Source organism: Misgurnus anguillicaudatus, chromosome 22, assembly GCF_027580225.2.
Source record: "Misgurnus anguillicaudatus chromosome 22, ASM2758022v2, whole genome shotgun sequence".
Lineage (NCBI taxonomy): Eukaryota > Metazoa > Chordata > Actinopteri > Cypriniformes > Cobitidae > Misgurnus > Misgurnus anguillicaudatus.
The window spans coordinates 33,342,746-33,370,480 of record NC_073358.2 but is presented as its reverse complement, the minus strand read 5'-3'; the positions used below and the strand labels follow the sequence as shown (position 1 = coordinate 33,370,480).

The following is a 27,735-nucleotide window of genomic DNA, read 5'->3' as shown; positions in this document are numbered from 1 at the left end:
ACAAATAACAATTTTGCATAACACCGATGACCAACTGCATCCAGTTTTTTGAAACAGAAGATAGAAACTTCACACCGCAGGAGGTTACCTACATCTTATACATCTTATACATAGCATTATAATGTGACATGTAAGTAAGTCTGCTTCTTTAAATATCTGCGACTATTTAACACCCCAACTATTTAGTTTTCGGACTAGCCATTTTAACCTGACAGTGACGCCCAGTATCTCAGATCGCCCGGCGTGCCAGAGATGCTCATAACCCATGCGCGCAATTAGCAGTTACTGCAACGCAGCATCCGGAGGACCGACGAGCGCACCTCTGTTCCCAACATCACCGCGCGCATCCCGGATGACTGATCTAGATGCGCAATGATCGAGTCACGGTTTGTCTTTCCATCCACTGTCCGAAACGAAACTCACGGTTTAACACGGATGCTGCATCTCTTTAATTATTCATGACTCTCGTGTTTGTTTTGGATGGGGATAATCTCCAGATCGGTGTATTTTCAATGAACGATATGAATGTGACGTGTTGCCGTTTTCTGAAGGAGAAGAGCCTCCGCTCCGTTACCGGTGAGCGGGATCGGGCGTGTATCGGACCCTGAGCATCTTTTCTCGCCACGGGACTATTGCGCGTGGCCCTCTCCTGTTGATCGTTAAGGAATCCACATATGATGTAATTGAAAAGGCATGAACTGGGCATTTTTGTAAGGATTGACGCTTGCTAATCCCTTTGAGTCGTCTTTAGATCAACTCAACACGTCGAAAAGTACGTATCATGCAATTGTGACTGTGTGTGTATTAACACTTGTTCAAAGCAGTGTGTTTTGAATGCGTGTGATGTCATTGACAGCCAGGTCCTCAGCATGTAATGGATGCTACTGGAAACATTTAGTATGTGCAGCTCTGATATGAGCGCATACTGTATAAGGAAGATGAAAAGATATTTCAGCATCATTTCTTTGTTTTTGAATAGAGGGTTAACTCCTTAACAACATAATTGCTTATTGTGTATTCTGTCTGTGTCAGGGAGAAAAGCACTAGTAAACACCTTTTACACCAGACAGTGTTTTGCTAACTGGTCAAACAACACAAACCAAGTGTGATTATCAGTAACGTTTATAAATTAAAATAGAAGATTTGGTTTTTCTAGATTAATAAAAGAGGCTGATCACAGTAGTCTGTGGATTGGCTCAATTTTATGTCCATTGAGGATTTGTGCTCCATCACCGAGGCATGTATTTATCCAGCTGTGACCACCATCAAGGCATCACGTGACAGCATCATGATCGAATCTGTTTCATTTAATGACACTGTATGTCAAAGCTTAGTACAGAGGTCATGTTTCTCTTCACACTGATGTTGACTCCTTGGTGTCCCATATGAATCAGGCTTCTTGATCACATTTTAGCATCACTGCCTTTGAAATGAAACCACAGTTTTTTTGCAGTCATAATGGAAAATGCACTGAACCCTTTCTAATGGAAAGTAGCATATTGACATGCAAGCACTTCAACTGTATAATTTGCTTGCTGGCTGGCAACAGAGAAAACATTTGGTTTTCAGAGAGGCAGGGCTGAGGGCTCTATCAAGCATTGCACCCGGAACTGGTTTAGACGCATTCTGCTGTCTAAGTGCATTCTCATTGACGTGAAATACAATAACTCATATGGATTCCACATCGCTGTCAGGACTCTGGCTGTGCCTCTTGGTTTGTGCAATGTTTCGCAGTGTCTGTGTCACTAAATCGGAATGATGAATTTTGAATAAATGCTGAATTGACATTTGCACAGTTTAGAGTTATGTGCAAGGCAATTCCTTAATCCTGTGAACCAAAATCAGTGTCTATTTTTAGGTTTTAGCTAATTGTCTTTCTATTTTCAGCCAGTGCTATAAGTCGGTTTAAGTTAAAGGCTTTTTGTGTATGTGTGTGTGGTGTGTGTAGAGCTTTGGCATTCTCTGTCATCCTGTAAAATTGTGTGAATCAGCACTATGTTGTCAGGCTGTTATCGGATCCTTAAAGCTACTCCTTACAACAGTTCCGGAATTACAACCTCAGCATTACCAGATCCAGCAAGAAAAATTCCCCAAATTCCCCCCCATTCTAACCCAAATATGTGACGTATAGTCTGTGAAAACCCAGATAAAGTCTTTTTTTTGTAATTTACTGTTAAAAAATCATCCTACAAAATGTAAAGAACACTGTGTAAAAATATGACCTTGACATTTTTAATATTGACTGAGTTAGGTCATGTCATCCATGATTAAAATCAAACTTTGATGCTCAAAATCTCATAATTAGTCTGGATATTACAGTCAGGGATGCATTTTAGGTCAATTATTTAAAGGTCACGTTCTTCCTGATCCTATTTTTCAAACTTTAGTTAGTGTGTAATGTTGCTATAATAGCATAAATAATACCTGCAAAATGATTAAGCCCAAAGTTCACTGTTAGGCGATATATTTTCTTTAACAGAATTCCTCTTTCAAAGCCTACAGCAAACCTCCGGTTTGGACTACAGCCCTACTTCCCGGTTAAATGAAGTCAATATAAGAGTTTTTGACTAAACTCCGCCCACAGGAATTCGTCAGTCGGCAGCTAAGCTCAAACGGCTCTGGCTAAGCTAAGCTGCTATCGAATCACAACACACTAAACAAACTACACAATCATACTTCATAGGACAAGGAAGACATCAGCCCGTATTTAGGACAGTGAAAGCTGTTGTATACATATAAGTAAATTGTGTGAAAAATAAAAAAAAATTTACACGTGAAACATGAACACGTTATATTGCGCACTGTAAACACAATCAAAGCTTTAGAAACACAGGAAGAACGGGACCTTTAAATATTACTAAATAGAGGCATGGATAAAAAATATCATGTGATTTGTATTCCAAGTGTTCAGTGTCTGGCCTCACAAAAATGGAAAACTGCTTTCTCTCTAAGATTTTAATGCAGGTGTTAAATTTCCTATCCTCTAATGGTAATTTATCTAATAGCTGAAACCGTAAGTGCTTAACCAACATCCCACACATGAACAGATGCTTCTTTATAACCATTTTGTGTTTGTTATATAGCAACACATTTACAGATGTCCTTTATTTCTTTCAATCACTTATCACACTTCATATTATGTTAATACGTGACGTAATGAGGTTAGCATGAGAGAATGTTCATTCAGAATAATGACCATCATGATTGAATTAGATAATAGTTTCATTTTGAAAGAGGAAATGACCTTAATTTATTTCCCTTTCTATTTCTCTTATTTCTAAGCTTTAATATAAAGATGTGGGGTAAACTCAGAGGCATGAAATTGCATTACAGTTTTGGTTTGCATATGTGTGTCAATGATTGTAAAGTATATACAATGACTGTAAAGTAGGCCATAGTCTCAGGATCTGATTATGAGATGAAAGTTTGAATCAATGATTTAACATTGATTTCAATCTTTAAACCTTGGCTTTACTCAGTCAATATTAAAGATATCAAGGTTATATTTTAACATAATTATTTTATGTTAATTATTTTAGCATGGTTTTCACAGACTGGGACAGAAATTTGATTGTTGAATGTGTACACAATGACAGTTTTGCTAGTTAAAGTTTTTAACTTTTTAAAAGCCTATGTATTTCATCTCGTCCATCTTTGTCATTACATCTTCACCCACTTACTGTAAGTCATTACACATTATAATGATCCTTCTCGTCCTTGTATCCGCGCACATTCTCCAGGCTCTTGGTATGGCTGCAAAGCCCTCAGAGCCGGGGTCAGTTACCATACCCATGATGGACACCAAGCGTCCTGATGGTACTCCTCAAGATGCTGCCTTGCTGACTCACCTAAAGAAAGTGGAAAACCACATCACAGAGGCGCAGAGGTTTACTCATCTGCCGCGGCGTTCAGCGGTGGACCTGGAGTTTACCGAGATCTCCTACACCATCCGCGAAGGTCCCTGCTGGAGAAAGCGAGGTACACCTTTAATCCTTTATCCTATCTGATGATTAAGTTAAGGCTTTAAGGCGGAGTGTGTAATTTCATCATTGCTGGAGGTACAAAAAGAATTGCGAACACCACCATCTGCCATTAGGACAAATGGGCAGCCCTGTCCTAGACCTATGCCATTGTTTGAACCAATGTTATTACTTTTAGCCCTTGCAACAGACAAACAAACAAACAGACTGCAAGTTCATGACACAGAAAATACTCATGTGATCTTTAAACTTTAAGCTAAAATGAAGAATTGATAACTAAAAGTGATTACAAGATAGGTATACTTTCAATAATTTTCCAGGGTGTGTACTGTACATAGGCTATTCTTTGTAGCACACACTTGTTATAAGGGTAATTATATTTGCTCACACTGACTCAGTTACAGCTTTTTTAGTAATGATCCCAACTAAATGTTTACAATTTTAATCGTCACCTTAAAGGTGCATTGTGTAACTTTTAGAAGGATCTCTTGACAGAAATGCAACATAATATACATAACTATTTTATAAGTGGTGTATAAAGACCTTACAAAATAAACTGTATTGTTTTATTACCTTAGAACAAACCGTTTTTATCTTTTTAACCGTTATGTGCGTCACCATGTTCCTACATGGAAAAACTGTTCTGTAGAGGGCGTTTTCTCACTACATTGTCACTAAATTGTCCCTTGTTTGTCCTGTGGCAGCTACCGTAACTTCTCTATGTGTTTTTAAAGAGCCAGTAAGATGCCAATTTTAAGCGTCATATCACTGTAAATAAGTCACGGACAACAGGCTTAAATGCATGCAAGGTCAAAAAACACTCTAATTTTCTCAAAATATAAATTTAAAATGACCCCATTTCTCAGAGATCCCTGAACGATTCGTGTGAAGCCGTTCAACGACTCAGTCTGCCTAAACCCCCACCTTTCAGTAACCTACTCTGCTCTGATTGGTCAACTGACACAGTCTCCGCACAGACCACAGATCAGTGGCACAGACAAACAATACTGCAACATGTACTGACCTAGTGCTAACATGATTTACTGAGAAGACATTATCAACATCAATACACAACATTCATAATTAATCCAAGCAATAAAAACAACGACAGAAACTAACATTTTACACTTATTTAAGCATTGATGTAAGCTAACTGGGTCATAGCAAAACCGTAAGTGCAGCATGCCTTAGCCGCTTGCTAACGTGACTCTCTGACAGTATATTAAGAGTTTAAACAACGACATCATTCATCATTAATTCAAGCAATAAAAACGACAGAAAATAACATTTTACACTCATTTAAGCAAAGATGTAAGCTAACCGAACCATAGCAAAACTGTAAACACTTAAGTTAGTGCACCTGCGTTAGCCGCGACTCTCTGACAGTATATTAAGAGTTTAAACAACGACATCATTCATCATTAATTCAAGCAATAAAAACGACAGAAACTAACATTTTACACTCATTTAAGCAAGTATGTAAGCTAACCGAACCAAAGCAAAAATGTAAACACTTAAGTTAGTGCGTTAGCCGCTTGCTAACGTGACTCTCTGACAGTATATTTAGAGTTTAAAAAACAACATCAATACACATCATTCATCATTTGTCCAGGTTATAAAAACGACGACAGACATTAACATTTTTACACTCGTTTAAGCAAGTATGTAGCTATAATCGTACTTACAGGTAGGGTGGCCATTCGTGCCAGTTCCGCCGGACACGTCCCCAACATGTTTTCGGGTTCGGTCTCCGGAAGTCGCGTTGGTCGACCGCATACGTCATCATGGTTTAATATTTCGGGTTTAATTTCAGAAAAGCAACCGTTACATTTCACGGTTAGAATCAAACTACAATGACTGTATGTCTTAAAAGAAATAAATCTTTATTTTCTAATGTATTTTAACTGAAATGTGAGAACCTCAATGACGTATGCGGTCAACGCGACTTCCGGAGAAGGAACCCGAAAACATGTTCGGGACGTGTCCAGCGGAACTGGCACGAATGGCCACCCTACTTACAGGTTCTGGTTAGGAGACGCATGTTGTTCCAAATAAAGTCGGTACTGAACCATCTTTCGTTGCCAAACGTCTAGTAAATCCCTCCGTGAAAAAGTGATTTTAACCACTGATTCTTCACAGCCAAACGTTTAGCATATCCATCCTTGAAAAAGTAATATTAACCACAGATTCTTCATATATCTTCATCTTTTGTACAAACTGAAAACACAGCATGATATGATGTTTACACACTAACTAGCTGTGGGCAGGTCATAGTTTTCGTTTCTCCCGCAGGCAAGGCTGTAGGCGGAGATTATTATGCAAAGTGTTCGTATTATGTGGATAAAGACAGGCAGGAGATTCAACCTTATGACGACTCGTTTCAGCGATTCAGAGTCGACTCCCTACTTTAGAAGCCAATAACTTTATTAATCGTGCACTTTTTGGTTCAACTACTTTGCACGTTGTTTACATTGATGGACAGCTACATGACACACTGCAATACAGGTCATTTTCGATTTTGGATCTGTGTGGCTCTTTAAGCTATGGACTTTGGTTGCAATTCACAATCTCACTGCTAGAGGCCTCTAAAAATCTACACAGTGGACCTTTAAATTATTTTCCTTTCACAGCAACAATGTAAAATGTGCTGCATTTATCTTTTCCAACCAGTGACAGGCATGCCTGATAAGACATAGTAAACGCATACTCGTCCATGGTCATCCACCCTATGTCTTATTTGTTTATTTATTTGTTTATTTACTTGGGTCCCCATTAGCTTCCACAATGTGGTTGCTAGTCTTCCTGGGGCCCACAAAGTGCTAAAACATATACACAATTAAAATACACCAAGTAAAACATACATAGGTTTAACATACATATAACATAACCACATGTATACTTTTATCCACATATACACATCACACATACAGCATTTAAAAATCTCTTATAGAGATTGCTGTTCTCAGCGGACTTTAGATATAGTAAATAATTCACTTCCCCAGAAGACTCTGCTGTCTACTGCCCAAGCTAACTAAGCCAGGAGGAGTTCAGCCTGCACACATGTACTTTCAATGCATTGATAAGGACCCTCTATACCATGTTTCTTTTGTGGTTAGATTTGATCAGAGTACATTGCATTTTTTACACTGTCTGAAGCATCTTTTCTGGTTTTGAATGGGTGCATAAGAGAAAATAGCTTATCATCGCAAGGATTTTCTGACATCTTTGTCTCACTGGCTCTAGAGATAAAGTAAGAGATAAGACTGACAGGCTGTACCATAACTAGTGAGGTAATAAACAGATACATGATGGACACACCCCTAGGACACAAGAGAGACCAAGGAAGGTGAATGCCATTTGAGTAAACTATGATTACACTAAAAAAATAAATGATTCATTCAATTTACTCTACATTTAATTTAAGCTTCATTTAAACAAAAAAGATTAGTAAAGTAAAATAAAATAAAAAACTTTTGTTTAAATGTAGCTTAAATAAATTGATTGCAACCACTTACCTTAAAAAATTGAGTAAATTGAATGAATTTTTTTCAGTGTACAGGAGAAATTATTTTGCTATTAAATGTTTCTAAAAATAGTTTTAGAACAACAGTCTATCACTGATTTGGTTAAGCTTATGTATAATTATAAATTTTGTCCTAAAATCATGTTATTTTCATGTTATTAGTTTTTTTAACCTCTGCAAGAATTGTGATGCATACCTCTGAAATTTGTTAATATTCTCCTTTAAAATTACTTACTGTTTACACTTAATATTGATTGTACTGCATAGCCTTTGATAATGTGCACTAAGCTATACAAGCTAAAGCTTCCCAGTTTATTTTTTATATATCGATCACTGTCCATTTGAACTGCTCATGGGGTTTCCCTGGATAACCGAATGATCACATTAATGAGCATAACTGTATCTCCTGCCACCCTATACTTTTGTTCTCTCTTCTCTCTCTGTCACACACGCACACTTAGCACCTCAATGCATTTAGGCCAGTAAGCAAGCAGACCGAGGCCGGTGCAGTGCTCAGTTAATGCTGGTGAATTATGAGGAGTGCACACACAGCAGCTTTTGTTACTTCCCACCTGATCTCATTGGAAGTTTTTTACAAGTTGGCAAACGATATGAATTTGTACAAAGTGAATCGTACTAAAAGTATAATTATTAGGAAAAAACAATGATGAAACCACTCCCCTAACCTCAACGTGGCAGATGCGAAAATAAATCGTAATATTGAATTATTACATGATCGTAATAATGGGGGAGTTCGCAACGTCAGGATGGCCGCTCTAGTCCCACCTCCCAGTAAAAAGAGACATTTGCCAACCGTTAAAGCGACACTGCACTTTTTCTGAAAATAGCCTCATTTTCCAGCTCCCCTAGAGTTGAACACTTGATTTTTGCGGTTTTGGAATGAAGCAAAAAATAACCAAAGAGTTTCAATATTTTTTTATAAGTTACCAAGGGGACTATTTTCGTGCGCTGCGTAATATCATTGAGCCTCCTGCAGCCATGTTACGGCAGCAAAGTCCTTGATTATTACGCCAGAATGAGAGTAGTTCCTAGACATCTCAACTTTTAATTTTCCATCGGTCTTAGTACACAATGTAATTACAGAAGAGTCAAGTTTTAAATAGGAAAAATATCTGAACTCTTTGGTAATTTTTGAGGGTGATGCTATGGTCTAATCAGATTCTATGGATTATGCTAAGCTACGTTAAAAGTGGAAGCAAAAGATCCGGAGATCGGTTGAATGGATTCCAAAACGGTAAAAATCAAATGTTTAACTTTAGGGGATCTTTAAAGAAAGAAAATTCTCGTAGAGAGGGACTTTGCGCATACGCAGAATCGACAAGTCTTGTTGGTCTTGTTGCAAATATGGCGCCGCACTGATGAGACTTCCTTGAAATGACTTTGGTCTAAAACTCATATTTTTCTTTAATGGCAGTCTTCCTGAATTATATTATGCTGTTCTTCACATAGCAGCTCATACATTAATATCCCTTTGTTTCATTATTACCTCATACCTCATTATACTCTCCCTCTGTTGTTCCATCTGTTGTTAAACTCTTTCATGTTTGAGATGTATAATGGCAATATAAATAGTTTCATTAATTTTAATAAACTTAAATTCTATAAAAATCTAAAAGTCTTAATTACTCTGTTAGAAAACTGATGATGCTGTTATCCCTCCTTTTTAACTAGCTTAATCAACACGACAAACCTGCACAGTTATGCATACACTCTAAAAAATGCTGTTTTTGCTGTTTTTAAAAATCGAATATTTAATGTAACATTGCAGTGTTCATTATAAAAACGTGTCCGTGTAATGGGCGTTACACACGGTACGTGGCAAGCGGCAAAATCGCTGTGCGGCTACAGCTTTTCTAGTGAAAGTGTTTTGTGCAGCACCTGCCGACCGTGAAGAGCTGTGTCCGCAGAAGTGACAGGATTTTGGGTGCATGAGCAAGTCATGTGGAACAACTCCCCTTCACCTCCGCCCCCGTTTTACCGCTTTCTGCACGTGTCCTATTAAAAAAGAACTAAACACTCGCAGTTGGGTCATTCTATGAAAATGGTGGCTTTTTGAACAGACAACTTTTTAAAAATGTCATTCTTTTTTATACCAAAACTTATAATCAGATAATAGTTAACCTCTTAACATTATAAATCAACTTAAATGACAGCTTAATGTATTTTTATATTTTTTACTACATTACATTATAAAATGCTTGTGCTGCTTTTTTGTCACTGGTGTTACCTATATTTTAGATAACAATTCAGGCTTCCCAGAATGTAATTTGACCATTTAATTTGCATACACAATCAAAGACAGAAAAAGTTAATGTAATATTAACAAAATTGTCTGGATTAGTAAAAATTTAGTTGAAACAGGCATGCGTAAAGTTCTATTGTGTGACCTTTTTCTATTTCTACCATTGTTTTTTTGTTGTAACAGTAGAAATAATTGAGGTTCAGTGATCAAAATTGAATGATGATATCCTTAAAATGCTAACTAATGAATGCAGCAACAGTTAGGTAGATACAAAAACCATATTCTATGAAACTGGGCAACTCTGATGCCAGAAAACCAATATGCCATGCAGTCACACCAGTGACGCAATGCAACACCAGTGACGCAAAGTGAAACCAATGACAAAAGGAAAGCAATATTATGTGTTTACAATATTAAAAAAGTAATGAAATGCTAACAAGTCTTTATTAATATATTTTTTGAGGCTTTTATTAAACCTTATGTTGATAAAAAGTTAGTGGTGTTATTGATGTCACTGGTGTTACCAGCAGCAACAGTAACACCAGTGACGATAACACCAGTGACAAATCTGCAGACAAAATGGCATATCTAAGATTGCGGCCACAGTAGCTCAAACCACACTTCTTAAATTGTAAATAATTCACTCGCATGAAATTATCAAATTATTTATCAAATTGCTAAAAGATGAGGAGAGAGTGCACACTCACTATGTGCTTTTCAAAACAGCCATGCCTACAATGAATGTTTGACCCAGGAAAAAGTTGGCAAGGATGTTTTCAAAGTGGTGGTTTTTATAAATTGTAACACCAGTGACATGAAATTGAGGGACAGGTATTCCCTGTAAATTATTTATAATATTTAGTTGAAATTTTAGTTTTTTAAGTAGTCCACTAAATAGCTGTACTTCTTCCCTTTGTATCATGACATTTAAAGATGAAGAGTTTCGTTGCAAAATGAGATAACCACCGTTTTCTTAATTGTTCAGAAATCGCGTTTTTTGGTTGTACATTCCAATTAATTTCAATGCAACTGCAGTTGGTTTGTTTTGATTTAAACCTTCATAACTTAAAAAATACAGCTAAGTAGCACCATAAAACAAAATAATAACATAACATAAAAATAAACATGTTTTGACAAAAATGTTAAAAATGGATTTATCTTGTTTTGCAACGAAACTCTTCAGATGGAGAATAATATATTTTTTAACTCAAAATATGTCACTAAACCACGACTCCTAACCCGAGGGACAAGCCAATTTCATGGTACTGACCGTGTTCAACAATATATATAAAATGGTTTGCAATATAGCTGTCTTACATATTTTTTTTAAATAATAAAACACTTCAATTAAAACAAAAAAACATATATTTTGTGTCAATATTTGACAATTTTAAGTGTTTTTCCTAGGGGTTGGGGCTGGGACAGGAAAGCCACCATTTTCATAGAATGACCCAGTTGCCGCGTAGCGTGTGAAACACCCATTAGTCATTATTTATTTCAAAAATACGTGTGCGGACATAAACTCTGATCAAAATCTGAAATGACTTACGCCCTTTTGTGGTGATAATTCTTTGATGACGTCATCTAGACGGCTTGGGTGGGAGCATCCTTTAACTCCTCCCCCTTCCACTGTTCTATTTCTGAATTTCTGGCCTACATTTTTTTATCAAATCACAGTAAAAAACACAATCCATGCACGCTATTTTAAGATCGCGACTTGGTTTTTTGTTATTTGATCCAACTTTGGAGTGTATTTTAGCAGGAAATAATGTATTGCAAATAAACTGCCTCAGTGCATTTGGCTAATTTATTTTACATTTCCAGTAAATCATATATTTACTAAAGAAATCTGCCTAAATTTACTTGTTCTGCATTTAATGCTATGTAGGCATGCGAGAGACAGAAGACATAGTACTGCCCTGACCCTATAAGCATGTTAATGTATGTGAATAAAGGCAGAGCTAATGTTATATGCTTTTGACATCTAAGTAAAGGCTTTGTGTGGCCTTTCTGCTACCCCCCCCCCTCCGTAAATGTCATACTGCCTCTTACCTTTGTTTTCTCTCCCCAAGCTTCTCGTCTTTATTGATTTTCCTCTGTTGTTTCTGTTTAATTCATGTTCCTCTCGCTCCACTCTATCTCTCTCACTGTACTCCTGTCATGTTTTATCTTCTTTATCTCACAGCAATCCCTTATCCCATTCTGTTTTCTCTCTCTCTCTCTTCGCTTTTCCTCTGTCATCATTCAGGAATGATGATGTCGAGACATAAACATGGATGGTTTTTAGATGGATGCCTTAAAAAATTTGAAACTGTGGGGTTAAGCATAGATGCTGGACACAGATGCTGTATTCACTGGTAGATGTAGAATTACCATACGAGCCGCTACACTGCAAAAATGACTTTCTTATTATTTTTGTCTTGTTTTCAGTAGAAATATCGAAAAATTCTTAAATCAAGATGTTGATAAGCAATATGACCTAAGAAAATAAGTCTAGTTTTTGGACAAAAACTTTACAATTTAAGTGAATTTGTGCCTAAAACAAGCAAAATTATTTGCTTAAAAAATATTTGCTTAAATTAGTGTTTAAGAAAAAAGAAATCTTATTTTCACCCCACTCACCCCACTGGCAGATATGTTGTTTTAAGCACAAATTCGCTTAAATTGTATATTTTTTGTCTATTATAACTAGATTTATTTTCTTAGGTCATTTTTCTCATCAGGAAAATACATCTTAATTTAAGAATTTTTTGATATTTCTAATGATACTAAGTAAGAAAGTCATGTTTTGCAGAGTAACAATCTGCATTGCGACTATTTTGTTTTCAAATAAGTTTTTATTTGCTAGATGATTTCATAACTTGGTGGTCTCAATGCTAAACAGCATTTCTACATTCTTGTACTGCACCAGATATTACATTTTTGAATGTTTGAATTCAACATGTTTATTGTACACAGATGGCACCTTAATATGCTTCACTAGCTCAATATATTGCAGAATGTGATTCTGCGCTTCTCAGCTTCAGAAATCCTTACTAATCCTATAGAAAGGCGCTCAGGTATCAACTATATGGCTAGCAGATTGATGGATGCTTTTTCCTTATCAGCACATAGCCACAAACTGCATGGACACATCTATTGATTCAGTTTGTTAAAGGGGTACTGTTATGCATTTTTATAACTTTATTTAGTGTGTAATGTTGCTGTTTGAGCATAAAATGCCTGCAATGTTAAGCTCAAAGTCCACTCCAAAAGAAAATAAGTTAAGGTTTCAGTAAAAGTCAAAAATCACAATATCCTTAATTTAAAGGTGCCATAGAATAAAAAACGGTATTTACCTAGGCATAGATGAATAACATGGTAATGACATATCATAAGCCTCAAACACGTTTGTTTCCTCATTCTTATGTACACCTTGTGCATGCAAAAGAAAACTGGCCAATCAACATAACACCGACTGTGATTTAAGAATCGAGAGGTACGCCCCAGCATGGAAAAAAATAGATCATTTCATTCAAAGGACAAATCCTAGGGTAAAAAAATTTCTGGATCATTTTTTCACTTAATAAAGTTACATACTTCCTATGTAAATATCAAAGAACAATTTAACATATTATTCCAATGCATTCTTTGGCACCTTTAAATAATTCCTGCCCAAGGCATACGTAAAAGGGGGCAAGGCCTGGTAGAGGTGCTTTAGTAGTGTGTTGTCAGCATGCCGAAGACACGCCTTTTGCTTCCACCCAATATAGACTGGAACCACAACAGACACCCTATTTACACCTGGTCAAATGCTGTATTTAAAACCTGTATTTAATTTCATTCACTTGTGCTCCGATTGACCAAAACAATCGACATCTTAATAATTATTTTTTAAATATGTGCAATGATGTAAAACAGGATATGTTAAGAAGCAAGTATACATCAGAAACAAAACCAAGACTTTTTGAAAAGGCAATTAAGCTTTTAAAAACGCATTTGTTCTGATCCCAGTTCAGCTCATACTTAGAACAGATCTCATAGGGATGAATGTTCATGTTATGCATCATCAGCTTTTTAAATTAGAAATAGAAATATAGAATGTCTAATTATTGGACATATAATTTGTAAAACAGCTCAAAACTAAATCATTGATATGCAGCTTAGCAGACAGGACAGTGTTTTGCCCCTATCCTTCGCTTTTTTATTGGGAGAGAGAGAGAGAGAGAGAGAGAGAGAGAGAGAGAGAGCAATTAGATAACTTCACTAATGACTAGCTTTGACTGAAATATAGACATACAGAGATATTACACAAGCAGGAGTGCTGCAGTTAATCATAGCTGTGCTGATATATGATGATATCAAACGTATTTCAGAATAGGATATTGCATTTATATGAATGGAAAACTGTGCAGGAGAAGACCACTAACTGGACCAACTTGAGACATAAGGAGAGAGGGGACGGATAGCATATACAAGTTGAACAAAGATAGTTTAGTGATTGAATGCATTTACCGCCCCAGATCCTGTTTCCATTTTGAAGCAGATGGAAATAGATAAGAGTCAACTGTATGACTCATTCCACTAACACAGGGTTCTTCAACAGGGGGTCCACCCATCACTAATTGATCAATTTTTTATGAGAAAAGTATGACATAAAAGCTAAATGTTCAGCTAAACATATAATTTTTGAAACTACATATTAACATACCATATTGGGTCAAATAAAATTGCCTTGAGAATATGAAAAAAATATGTATATGACTTCACAAATAATTATTATTTTAATGTGTCTCCAGTGAAAGCCTCATAACAAAGCATGCAACAAATCATGATAATGTCCTTGTAAAAAACCCATTTGCAGTGTGTGGAAGCTAATATCAGTCATTACAAAAAGTTTATTCTAAGTAACAGCACTACTGTAAATTTACAGTAAATGCTTACTTGTTCAGATGATATTTAATAGTTAAGTGCAGTGTATGAAATTAATTATGAAACATATTGCATTCTGCACTGTTCACTATTTCCCACTCTAAGTGATTTTACTGGAAGTGACTTAAGTGATATTTTTCTTTATTTGTTGCATAAACAGACTGTACATACTTATTCAGATTTGCATTTAGCATAATACTCACAGGCACTTAAAGGGACACGCTACTTTTTTTGAAAACATGCTAATATTCTAGTTCCCTAGAGTTAAACATTTAGATTTTTACCGTTTTGGAATCTATTCAGCTGATCTCCGGGTCTGGGGTACCACTTTTAGCATAGCTTAGCAATTCATTGAATCTGATTAGACCATTAGCATCGCGCTCAAAAATTTAAAACTTGACTCTTCTGTAGTTACATTGTGTACTAAGACCGACGGAAAATTAAAAGTTGAGATTGTTTAGGTCGATAAGACTTGGAACTATAATCTCATTCCGGCGTAATAATCAAGGACTGTGCTGTCGTAACATGGCTGCAGCAGGCGCACTAATATTACACAGCGCCTAAAAGTAGTCCCCTTGGTAACTTTCAATAGCAGGGGACTATTTTCAGGGACACTTTTCAAAAAAAGTGGAGTGTCCCTTTAATATTTACCCCTGTTTGTTTGCTTGTTTGTTGCTAGCTACCTCTGTTGTGCCTATTGGTAAGCTTCTGTTATACTGTACAACACAATTTACATGATATACCCAAACAAATTTTCGACAGGATATAAGGCCCTTCTGAAATGTCTCTCTGGAAAGTTCTGCAGTCGAGAGCTTATTGGAATCATGGGACCGTCTGGGGCTGGCAAATCCACTCTCATGAATATTCTCGCTGGCTACAGGTGAGCATGCATGTTTGTGTACACTGGCAAGGAAGAAATATTCCCCCTTTTTTCATCCATTCTCCATACCTACTGTGAGGTTGTGGAATCTTTGCATCTTGGATTGATGGGAAAGAATATTAATTAAAATAGAAAATGTGTTATTTATTTCCTTCATTGTACTGCATTCATTTTATGCATTCATTAAGATTTTTGTCTTTGTGTCTTTCTCTCTCCACAGAGAGACGGGCATGAAAGGTCAAATCCTGGTAAATGGAAGACCCCGTGACCTCCGCACCTTTAGAAAAATGTCATGTTATATCATGCAAGATGACATGCTACTGCCAAATCTCACAACACGAGAGGCAATGATGGTAAGAGATGGACCTTATGTGACTTTTTACTCAGTGCGTCTTTAGCCCCTGACTTGCTGGTTCATTTAACGTTTCATTATTTTGTGTAGGTCTCCGTTAACCTCAAACTTAATGAAAACATGGAGGTAAAAAAAGAACTGGTAAGTCCCTTTATGCATTTTTGTGTTTTAGTTTTCTGTGCCATTAGTGTCACCACTTATAAACACATAAATGTTGGTAAATATCAACACTTCTTGGGTGTTTGTAACATTAGTTATAATCAATAATCCATATTAATATCATGTATGACAGGTGAATGAGATCCTCACAGCATTAGGACTGCAGGAGTGTGCCCATACTCGTACTATCTCTCTGTCTGGTGGCCAGTGTAAGCGGCTGGCTATTGCTCTGGAGCTTGTCAATAACCCCCCTGTCATGTTCTTTGATGAACCCACCAGGTATCAATATCATCAATATTACATGCAGGCATATTTATGACTATAATTTAGTCATGACAACATGACTCAGGATACATTTTAGCATATTAATGGTCATAACATCAATATATTTGTTCTTGGCAGAACTAGATCTGCTTGTGCTGTTGCAGAGCAAGTATGTCTTGCCACTGATAATACACAGTAGTGAGCATAAAAGTGATGCTGATGCAAAGTTAGGCAAATTAAACAGATCCAGACAGGTGGAGCTGGGGGTGGAGGTGGGTGATTGTTAAAGATCTGCTTGCTTGCGTGCTGTGCCATACTGTTTACAGCACACCAACAAGACTACTTAAATGTACTGGCTATGAATTACCTGAAAAGCCAATCAGTTTGATTAATGCCGATGTGCAATCTGATTGGCTAAAGGATAACAGAACTAGGAACTATCAGTTGGTGCCTCTAGAGCAGTGTTTCTCAAACTTTTTCAGCCCAAGGACCACTTTATCTTCCAATTTTTTTGTGAGGACCACCTAACAAAATCTCACTCTAACACGCCCCCAAAAAACAACATAATAGGAAGGATATGCTAAATTTAAGTTTAATATGCAACTGTTTCAAGTCAAAAGCTACATTTTAAACACAAATGCAATGCTATGTTCAGAAATGATTAAATGAATTTTATTTCATTTGAAAAAGTAAATGTGAAATGAGTTGCAGCTTAATATGAACAACAAACTGCGATTAAACATACTGTAACAGCCCAGGTCCTACTCTATGTCATTCCAAAGAGCTGAGGTGGTGGGTATATGAAGTCTATGGTTGTACAACCGGTTGTAACTATGGTAACAATAAAATGCTGAAAAAAAAATGTTCCCCTTAATGTCCAAAATCACTGAAATTACAGGGATTTTACACATGAAACAAAAACTAGTACAAAACAAAACTAATAGATCTGTGGATTTTAGCTGCTTTCAGTTGACGCTTGATCTTTTCTTTTGACTCCTCTTTGTTTTAGCCACCAATCATTTTTTACGTTATTAAAACAGAATGGCAAGAACTGATATCACAGTTTCACAAGTGCATTAAAAATCTACTTAAATAAGTGGCGATTGTATAAACACTTGCCTAGTTTAGGTCATCTTTTGGCGGACCACTGGGGAGGTTTGTCCGCGGACCACACTTTGAGAATTACTGCTCTAGAGTTTCATGAGATGACTTTCAAAAGGAAACATTTAAGCATATGTTTACAGTAATGTTACTGTTTTGCAAAACATTTATTTTTAATTTAAAAAATGTCCATGTGCTCTCTCTCTCTCTCTCTCTCTCTCTCTCTCTCTCTCTCTCTGTGTTTCAGTGGTCTAGACAGTGCATCCTGTTTCCAGGTGGTGTCCCTAATGAAATCTCTAGCTCAGGGAGGAAGAACTATCATCTGTACCATCCACCAGCCCAGTGCTAAACTCTTTGAGATGTTTGACAAGGTGAGTCATTTACTCTTTGACTGCTACAATCTAAAACTATAAAACTGTGTAGGCTATGTATGTATTTATGTATGTTAATGATATCTAATGATTTAATGGACAAGTTCCGTATTTTACACTTAAAGCCCTGTTTTCAGATTGTTTATGGTGAAATAGAACGGTTTTGACTGAAATTTCGACATATGCGGCTGCCCTGAGAATTTTCGGATGTTTGTGTTTCACCTCACACCTCTACAATGTGTGTATAGGTGCACTGGAACAATCCTTCCTAAAATGCATTAAACTTTCGTTTACAAAGACGTGAAACTCACCGAGTGGTCAGGAGTGTTCACTAGTATGCTCACACAAAAATCGCCGCAAAAGACGCCCTCCAACAGCTGTTTTAGCATTCGTTGTTAACTTGTGGACCTTTTTTCCAAACGCCTCACACCCGTACATTCTTCCGCTTAGAGCTTGAATAATAGACACTCCAGCCCAGGTGGTGGCGCTAATCCGCCATTGCCAATTGCAAGAATAGAAACAAAGTTCCCGGCGCGGAGTAATACCGTACCTCACAGCACATCTAATACAAGTCAATGGAGTTGGCAAAAACTACGATAAAACAGCTGTTGGAAAGCGTATTTTGCAGTGATTTTTGTGTGAGCATACCAGTGAACACCCCTGACCACTCGGTGAGTTTCACGTCTTTGTAAACGAAAGTTTAATGCATTTTAAGAAGTATTGTTTCAGTGCACCATTAAACCCACTGTAAAGGTGGGAGGTGAAACACAAACATCTGAAAATTCTCGGGGCAGCCGCATATGTCCAAATTTCAGTCAAAACCGTTCTATTTCATCATAAACAATCTGAAAACAGGGCTTTAAGTGTAAAATACCGAACTTGTCCTTTAAAGGAAACATTTCACAATACTTTTTAAGATGTCAAATAAATCTTTGGTATCCCCAGAGTATGTATGTGAAGATTAAGCTCAAAATATCATATACTGTAGATAATTTATTATAGCATCTTAAAATTGCCACTTTGTAGGTGTGAGCAAAAATGTACTATTTTTATCTTTTTAATTGCGTTAACACAATTAGTTTGAGTTTGGGTTCTGGAAAAAGAATTTCCCAACATGCTTTGCATGCAACTGCTTTTGGAGAATAATTTTTTATTTAAGTGTTATTTTATGCATTTTTAGGTAAAGAGAAAGACATAATAGTGTTTAATGTTCGTTTATCTTATTGATTTAGAAGCGTTTGTGTTATATTTTTTCAAATTGTTTGGTTACCATCGTGCAGAAGAGTGGCGCTTGTGGTTAGGTTGTGGATGTGACATATTTCTCTTAATGAGCACTAACTGTGTTAATGGCTGTTTGGAGATCAGTTTCTTCTCACAAGCTCATCCAAAGTATCATATGTTGTTATTATTAGTATGCTAACATGTGCTTATGCTAATTAGTATGACATAAAGATGTGGTATAATAAATAACAGAATTGAGTTATTCAGACCACACTACATTGAGTTATTCAAACTACGCTAAATCAAGTTATTCATACTACACTAAGTTTAGTTGAGCCAACTAATTGAGTATTGCCATTTACTTTGAATTGAGTTGGACTAACTCAATATATTTTTATTGTGTAAAGCAGTTTTTTATGAGTTAGGGGTACACATTCACTTTGGATGGAAATCCTGCCCACATTTTATTGAGTTAATCCAATGAATCATTTTTTTGAGTGTGCTTTCAGAGAATGGTTTATTAAAACTAAGTTACTGGGTTGTTCTTTTTCACATTTTATAGGTTGATAGAAGCACTGGGGACCCATTTATAGCACTTGAACATGGAAAAATTTTGAGTTTAATGATATGTCTTCTTTGACAACTCTGTCTGTTTTTCTTTACAGCTTTATATACTGAGTCAAGGTCAGTGCATATATAAAGGGACGGTACCTTACCTAATCCCCTACCTGAAAAGTCTTGGACTCCACTGCCCAACATATCACAATCCTGCAGACTTTAGTAGGTCTAATGTGTACGTGTGTATGTGAGTGTGTGTTTATGAGAGAGAAATTTAAGGCCTACTCTAGACCAGTGGTTTTCAAACTGGGGGCCGCGAGATGGTGCCAGGGGGGCCCCAGTTTTATGACATTTTATGAAATACATTAATTTATCATGATTTCTGTGTAATTAAACCTAAAAAAATTAAGCTACTAACCAAAAACACTACTTTTTTGTATAATGTTTTTTTTATTAAAATGTTGAGTTTTAGAACAGGTTTTTGTCACAAATTTTCTTTGGGGGGCCGCGAAGGAATGCACCGTACACAAGGGGGGCCGCATGTGAAAAAGTTAGGGAACCACTGCTCTAGACCAGGACTAGAGGTCGAATCAGAGTCAAGAAAGAGTCCAGATAAAGCTGGAAGTGAACTCGGTCTGGACTCTGATTCAATCTCTGGTCTTGCTCTTGACTCAGACTCGAGTTGGACTTGACTACAGTCATCCTCTAGAGCAGTGGTTCCCAAACTGGGGGCCGCGAGATGGTGCCAGGGGGGCCCCATTTTTATGACTTTTTATGAAATACATTAATTTATCATGAATTATGTGTAATTAAACCTAAAAAATAAGGCTACTAACCAACAGCACTACTTTTTTGTATAATTTAATGTTTTTTTTTAATTAAAATGTTGAGTTTTAAAACAGTTTTTTGTCACAAATTTTCTTTGGGGGGCCGCGAAGAAATGCACTGTACACAAGGGGGGCCGCATGTGAAAAAGTTTGGGAACCGCTGCTCTAGAGCAGTGGTTTTCAAACTGGGGACCGCGAGATGGTGCCGGGGGGCCCCAGTTTTAAGACATTTTATAAAATACATTCATTTATCATGAATTCTGTGTAATTAAACCTAAAAAATAATAAGGCACTACTGGGTAGGTTTTGTTTAATTAAAATATTACATTTTAGAACTGTTTTTGTCATACATTTTCTTTCGGGGGGACGCAAAAGAATGCACTGTACACAAGGGGGGCCGCACGCTGAAAAAGTTTGAGAACCACTGCTCTAGAGCGACAATATCAGTAGTTTCAAACATTACATTTACGCGTTTGGAAAATGCTTTTCTCCAAACTGTACCAGCTGAGCTACAGGAACAGAAATTATCAATAAGAACCAAAGTGAAACGTAACAATCCAAGTGTACCTTTAATGAATGATTAAAATAACGTACACAAATTTTCTGAAGGTATACTATCAATTTGTTTAGTTATATAATGTGTTGTATTGTAATCCCCTTATCTATCAATCGATCGGTCAGCATGTGTATGAGTTCCACTACTTCTCTATTGGCAGTAATTGAGGTCGCCTCAGGAGAGTATGGGGATCTGAACCATGTGCTCTTCGAGGCCGTTCAGGGAGGCTTGTGCTCGGATGAGAGCAAGAAAAACTCCATCGACAAGAATGACCCCACATCTCCCTCCCAATGTTATAATGTAAGTCATGGACACAAGTCATGGACACAAAATTGGTCTGTTTATCAGATCATCTGTCTCTGACCTGTCCACCTTTGTGTTTATTCAGGATTCAGGTCATATTGAGAAACACACATTTGCTACCAGTACCTTCACACAGTTCTGTATTCTCTTTAAGAGAACCTTCATCACTATATGCAGAGACACGGTAGGAGTTTTCTTTTATTCCCTTGTTACTGGTCATCTGAGAAAGCGCCTAAGACATTGTGTTGATGTATTAATGTGTTTAATTAATGTGTGTGTGTTCAGGTATTAACCCACCTGAGGGTGATGTCGCACTTGTTTATTGGTGTGCTGATTGGTCTGCTGTACCTGAACATTGGAAATGATGCTAGCAAAGTGTTTAACAACACCGGCTTCCTCTTTTTCTCTATGCTGTTCCTCATGTTTGCTGCACTTATGCCCACAGTCCTCACATGTAAGGCTTCGTTAACATGGAAAATAGATTTGATCCGAGTATTTACCAAATCCCTTTGTGATTGATTCGATTCACATATATTAGCTTGACTGAGAGTTATCATCCTTGTTGTGTCAGTGGAACGAATTCACTTAAACACTAATTCAATATTGTATGTCATTTAATTGCAGTTCCACTGGAGATGTCTGTGTTTTTAAGGGAGCATCTTAACTACTGGTACAGTCTAAAGGCATATTACCTGGCAAAGACTATGGCGGACATTCCATTTCAGGTATGTTTACATCTTTCTTATGTCATATAATGTTAAATCCAGGGACATAAGAATGTTAGTTATTGAATGGTCTATCTTTTATTACAGATAATATGTCCAATAATGTACTGCAGTATAGTGTACTGGATGACAGAACAGCCTCCAGAAGTGGGCAGATATGTTCTCTTCATGGCCCTGTCCACCTCCACTGCTCTGGTGGCTCAATCACTAGGACTTCTGATTGGAGCTGCATCCACCTCATTGCAGGTCTGGTGACTTTATCATAATGGTGATACATTCAAAAACCTCTGTTCACATCAATATATTCCTAGAAGAAAAATTTATTGATCAGAGGTTGCTCTTTCATAGCTCAGGAGAGTTCCCAGTTTTGTTTTATTTAGGTATTAACTTAGTGTAAAGCCCTATTCGGACGGTATTTGTTTCTCATGGGGGCGTAAGCTATTTTCATCATTTACATGGGGCAGTCATCGCTGTCCAAATCCAAAATGTCTGTGTTTTTCTCTGACCACCCATCCGCGTAAAAATTCCCGGTTGAATGACCTACTGTTTTTTGACAAACACCAAGGCTGTGTGGTAATTTAATTCCCATCCAAATCCACATCTCCGAATTTCTAAAAGGGGATCAATGTTAAAGTCATTCTGCAATTCCTTTTAGACCACTAAAAAGCACCATATGGTCTACAGCATGTGGGAGCTGATGTAAATAAAAAGAAGAAAATCACAAAAGTTTATATTATCAGCAGCAACAAGTGCTAAATACAAATTTAAAATGTAATCAATTACACAACAGTAGGCTATACTGCATACATATAATCAAGTATCCGGGTCATGTGATTGATCATTTAATTAACCACACGTGCAGCGCATTTCCAGGTTTTTTTTTTATTATAAACTCACACATCAACCGGAAATTTATCTTCATCCGAATGCATGAGTTTTCATGGAGGTATGCAAATATATTTTTACAGACATCCTCATGAGTAGGGCAGTCACAATGATTAAATAATCGTCTCATCGCGATGAGGTCATTTCATATCACCGCAATGATTGCACATCTCTCTAAAAAACACAAGGGGGAGCTGTAGAGCCTGTATAAACGAGACCGAGACCTTAACTGACAGTACATTGCAAAACCATTCAATACAGTGGAAAAAACAGCATTTAGGCTATGTCCACACGAAGCCGGTGCATTCCCTATCCGATCAGTTTTTTTCCTTGCTCTAAAAAATAATCCGTAAACACGAAACCACTGAAACCGACTGAAAGCGGTGTAGTATATATGCCGGACAAGTATGGGGCGCTGTAATTCTGCCACAGATATACACTATACACGGAGAAAAAGACTTTGAGCATGCACATAACCAACGTATGGTGTTGTCCATTATCGCTTGTTGGTCACCACAATTGCACAGAAGCAATAGATTTTGCTGTAATAAAGCTAGTAGGCTTTAGTAGCTTCTGTAGCACGAACACAATCACGTAGTCCGCTGTTATTGTTGTTGCTGTTACGTGTGACGCTTCCGACGCGTGATGTGATGACGTTTTCGCTTCACAAAATATACGGATTGGCTGTACAGACGAAACCGCAAGGGTGTCGGTTTCAGATTTATCCACTTTAGGACCCGGTTTCAAAAAATAGCGGATTCAGTCTCCCAAAACGCCGGATCCGTGTGGATGAAACGCCAATAAGATAACAAATTTATACGTATACAGTGATACGCGTCTCCGTGTGGACAGCCCCTTAAAGAAACGCTCCAAAACTTTGATAAGCAGTATGAACTATTATCATTAAATAATTACTTTTACATATGTGTTATGTGTATTAATATTCACTGCTAGGTAAACCTTGCAAGATATTTAATTTAAATAATCACTAAATAAATGTGTGAAAATTATTTCATGAACAAACAAAATGTATTTAAATGAATTAAATGTCAAAGCAATAAAGCACCATTAATTGTCATAACCGGTCAAGCAAAAAAATAGGCAATTAACCATCAGCCAAATTTTATAATCATGACAGCCCTACTCATGAGAAACAGTTACCTTCCGAATAGGGCTTAAGAGAAATAATCTGATCTTATATTTTCTTTAGTTTGGGTTGAGCTAATCCAGTGCTTCTCAAATAGTGGGGCGGGACCCCCAAGGGGTGCTCGAAGCGACACCAGGGGGGGCGCACAAGCCCCTGGGGAAAATACTTTTTCAGGAAGTGATTTTTTTTGCACCGTCACTTAAAGACATTACACCCCAATCACGCTGATAAGCCACTTGATTTTTTTATTATTATTATGTATTGATTATATTTAATTTAATTTTTCAGTATCAAATGGTCAAAAAATATTATACTTTATATAAGGATAGATTTTTTTATTTCAGGCAAATTGATGCATTTTAAGTCTTTTCAATGTTATTCTTTGTTGTAAGTTGATCGATATTTCTTTTTTTGTTTTCTTTTTGTGTTTTCTCAATGTTAATAAGGATCCAATGTTTTGCAGATGTGTAATTTTATAGACAAATTATACTATTTACAGTCGCGGCGGAGAGTTGGGGGGGCGCGAAATGTTTACTTCTTCTTAGGGGGGGGGGGGGTGCGTGACAGAAAATAATTGAGAAGCACTGAGCTAATCAGACTTCTCATGAAAAGCATGTAGTTTGTTACGTGTTTCATGTCTTGGTGAGCTTAGTTGCTTAGTCATCACAACTATACTTTCTTCCTATGTTTCAAAAATGTGTGCTTTTTATGTTTTTTCAAACATACATAACAGTACAACATGATCTCACGGCAAGTCCTGTTATAGTCACAAAAAATGTGATTAATTTATTCATGTCCATGGCACAAATTTCAGCTTTTTTCGTGCCTTGAGACAAATCTTTTGATTGTCGCTTGGGGTTAAGCGTAGATTTGGGGTTTGGATGTACTTTTATGTATTGGTTTCTACATGTTTTTCTTCCGCTTTTAAAACAATTCTCTCCTGAGGTTGGGGTTAGAGTTGGGGTTTGGGTTAGGATGTCTAAAAATGTAACAGAAAGTGATTCTAACCCCAAGCGACAATGGTAAGAAAATAGGAAAAACAATGAAATGACACGAAAAAGAAAGTCATGCCACGGACACATTTATAGAAGTTCGTGCAAGTGACACGAAAAAGACATTCATGCTCAAGGCACGAAAAAAGCTGATTTTCGTGCCATATACATGAATAAATTAATCAAAATTTTCAGGACTATAACACGACTTTCCGTGAGATCATTCTGTAATTGTAGCTTAAATTTATACTGCATAAATTCACTACACTCATAAAACATTTTCATGCTTGAGCAATGGCTTATGTTGAGCATTTGTGAGGAAAACAACCATGTTGTATTTTGCTTCATCTTCAGGTCGCCACATTCATAGGTCCAGTCTCTGCCATCCCAGTCCTTCTGTTCTCAGGCTTCTTTGTCAATTTTGACACCATTCCTAAATATCTGCAGTGGAGCTCCTATTTGTCATACGTCAGGTCAGTGGAGAACCATAGAAATCCTTAACAGGGCCTCACCTTAAAAACGTACACACTAAATAATTTGTTCCTCCACAGGTATGGCTTTGAGGGAGTGATCCTTTCTATCTATGGCATGAATCGCTCAGAGCTGGAGTGTCCAGGCATAGTGTGTAAGTTCCAGAAGCCAGAGGAGGTACTGCAGCTCCTCGATGTGGAGGATGCGAAGCTCTACGTGGACTTCATTGTGTTGGGGGTCTTCTTCATAATTTTAAGACTTGCCACATACCTAGTCCTGCGCTATAAAGTCAAATCAGAGCGTTAGGGGTAGAGCTTAATGTTACACATACATCTCATTTTACAGACATAGATATAATATGCAGACACACACACATAGACTCATAACGCACATAACAATTCTTCAAAGAATGCAGAAACCAATGCACATTGATACCGGGGCCATAGTTTGGCAGTGCAACAATTATGCTCAGTTTTTGTTACTTGAAAACGTTTTAAATTCTCAGATGAGTATAAAATAGTAAATTAAAATATTTTTACGTTCATTTTCCTTTTTTTGAATGTATTACATGCAGTTTAACTTTGTAAATGCATTGTACCCTAATGTGACTGAAGCATGCTGACAGCTCTGGATCTAATGACAATCCCATGACAATCCCTTCATAGCATGTGGATTGGCCAACAGCCAACATATGAACATACCTCTTTATACCACATTGAGGGATAGTCATATCGTCTTATAGTTAATGAACTTTATTCAGGCCCTGCTAAAGTGTTTTGGAAGCGATTGTTCTGCATGCCTGAGGTACTTCAATCAAACTGTACTGGGGATGAGCAACAGCTGATCCAAGAACTGTGCCGAGCTTGAAATACAAGTTGTCCAACCAGCGTATCTTCAATTTATTTATTTACTTTTTGTCTTCCGTCGATACCCTGCGCTTCTGCAGAAGTTAATCCAGCAATGTTACTATTATTATGATAACCCGCTGAATTAAAAAACAAACCACTTTCAGTTTTGGCAAAGTTCTGGGCAAAGAATCCTAAAACCATTTGAGGAATGTTGTAGCAAGTGCCCTTGATGTGAACTGCCTGTATTTTTTCTGAGGGAGAACTGAAATATCTCACTGTCAGTATCAAAATCACTCGTCCTGTTACCTTGAATATCTGGACAACTGCCTGTGTGGACTCTCAAGAGAAATGGCCATACGTTCTTCTTATTATTTTCATCAGCAGGGATGTACCTTGAACTTGAAAGTTCCTACAATGACCAAAAAGGTGAAGAACTTCATGTGAATTGGGACCGATCAGACAAGCACCTTTGAACAAGACGTATGACAAAATAATGTATGATTTAAGACGTGATGTCACTCTCTGAATGTCAAATTGGGTCTAGCTGGCCTATTTCTTTCTGCTTTTTGTGACTGTTCCCTGAACACTTGAACTACACTGCTGCAGATGTCAGCCTTTCTAAACATTTGCAGTTAAATGAGTGACACGATTACACACCTGACCAGGAATGTGTGTTATGAAAAACATGGAATGCTGGCTGAACAATTTATACGTCTTTAGTGGTATAAAGTCCTTATAACCCGGATGGATGAATCTACGTCTCTTGTTTTCACCTGTATGTACACTTCTTGCTACTGTACCACCTAGACAGGCTACTCAATATTGCAATGCAATGCAAACATTTTCACAAAGGACTCAGTGTTACCTTTTAAATATTTCTGCTATGTGTTATGTCTCCTTATATATTGACGAATACTAATAACCTGAGAATATATACACACGAAGAAAGTATGTGTTATGCTTCAAGCAAATTGTAAATACATGTATGCACTTTTGTTGATTGTTAATCAAACTTTTTGCACATTAATTTATAATTTTTATTTTTATATTCCGTAAATATGACATGCACTCCTGGAGTGTCGTGACTGCACTCTAAAAAAAATGCTGTGTTATTTTCAATCAAAAAGGGATGAACCCAACCCATTGGGTTAAAACCAAAAACACTGGGTTGTTTTAACTCATTGTTGAGTCAACATTTCTGGTTTAAACGTGGGGTGCATGATCTCTGAAAGCCAGTGTTGACATTTGAAATCACCTAAACAAACACGCCCCTACCCCAAAAGAATCTGTACCTTTTTTGATAGACCCGCCCCACACATATGCAACCCAGGCAACGATGTCGGTTAGTAGACATGCCCCTTACTGCTGATTGACTACAAGTGTGTTTTGGTACTCGCC

The 27,735-nt window shown here is 37.1% G+C and overlaps 1 protein-coding gene across 1 annotated transcript; it reads left to right on the top strand.

The window, feature by feature from the left end:
• On the top strand, positions 1-27,478 carry abcg4a (ATP-binding cassette, sub-family G (WHITE), member 4a). Its single transcript, XM_055199402.2, has 15 exons — positions 1-772; positions 3,741-3,978; positions 15,440-15,557; positions 15,778-15,910; positions 16,000-16,050; positions 16,202-16,347; positions 17,681-17,804; positions 19,691-19,805; positions 21,127-21,266; positions 21,355-21,453; positions 21,555-21,723; positions 21,894-21,994; positions 22,082-22,240; positions 25,373-25,491; positions 25,570-27,478. The coding sequence occupies exons 2-15, from the start codon at positions 3,750-3,752 to the stop codon at positions 25,793-25,795; spliced, it is 1,929 nt and encodes a 642-aa protein (XP_055055377.2). The 5' UTR covers positions 1-772; positions 3,741-3,749; the 3' UTR covers positions 25,796-27,478.
• The last annotated feature ends 257 nt before the right edge of the window (positions 27,479-27,735 follow it).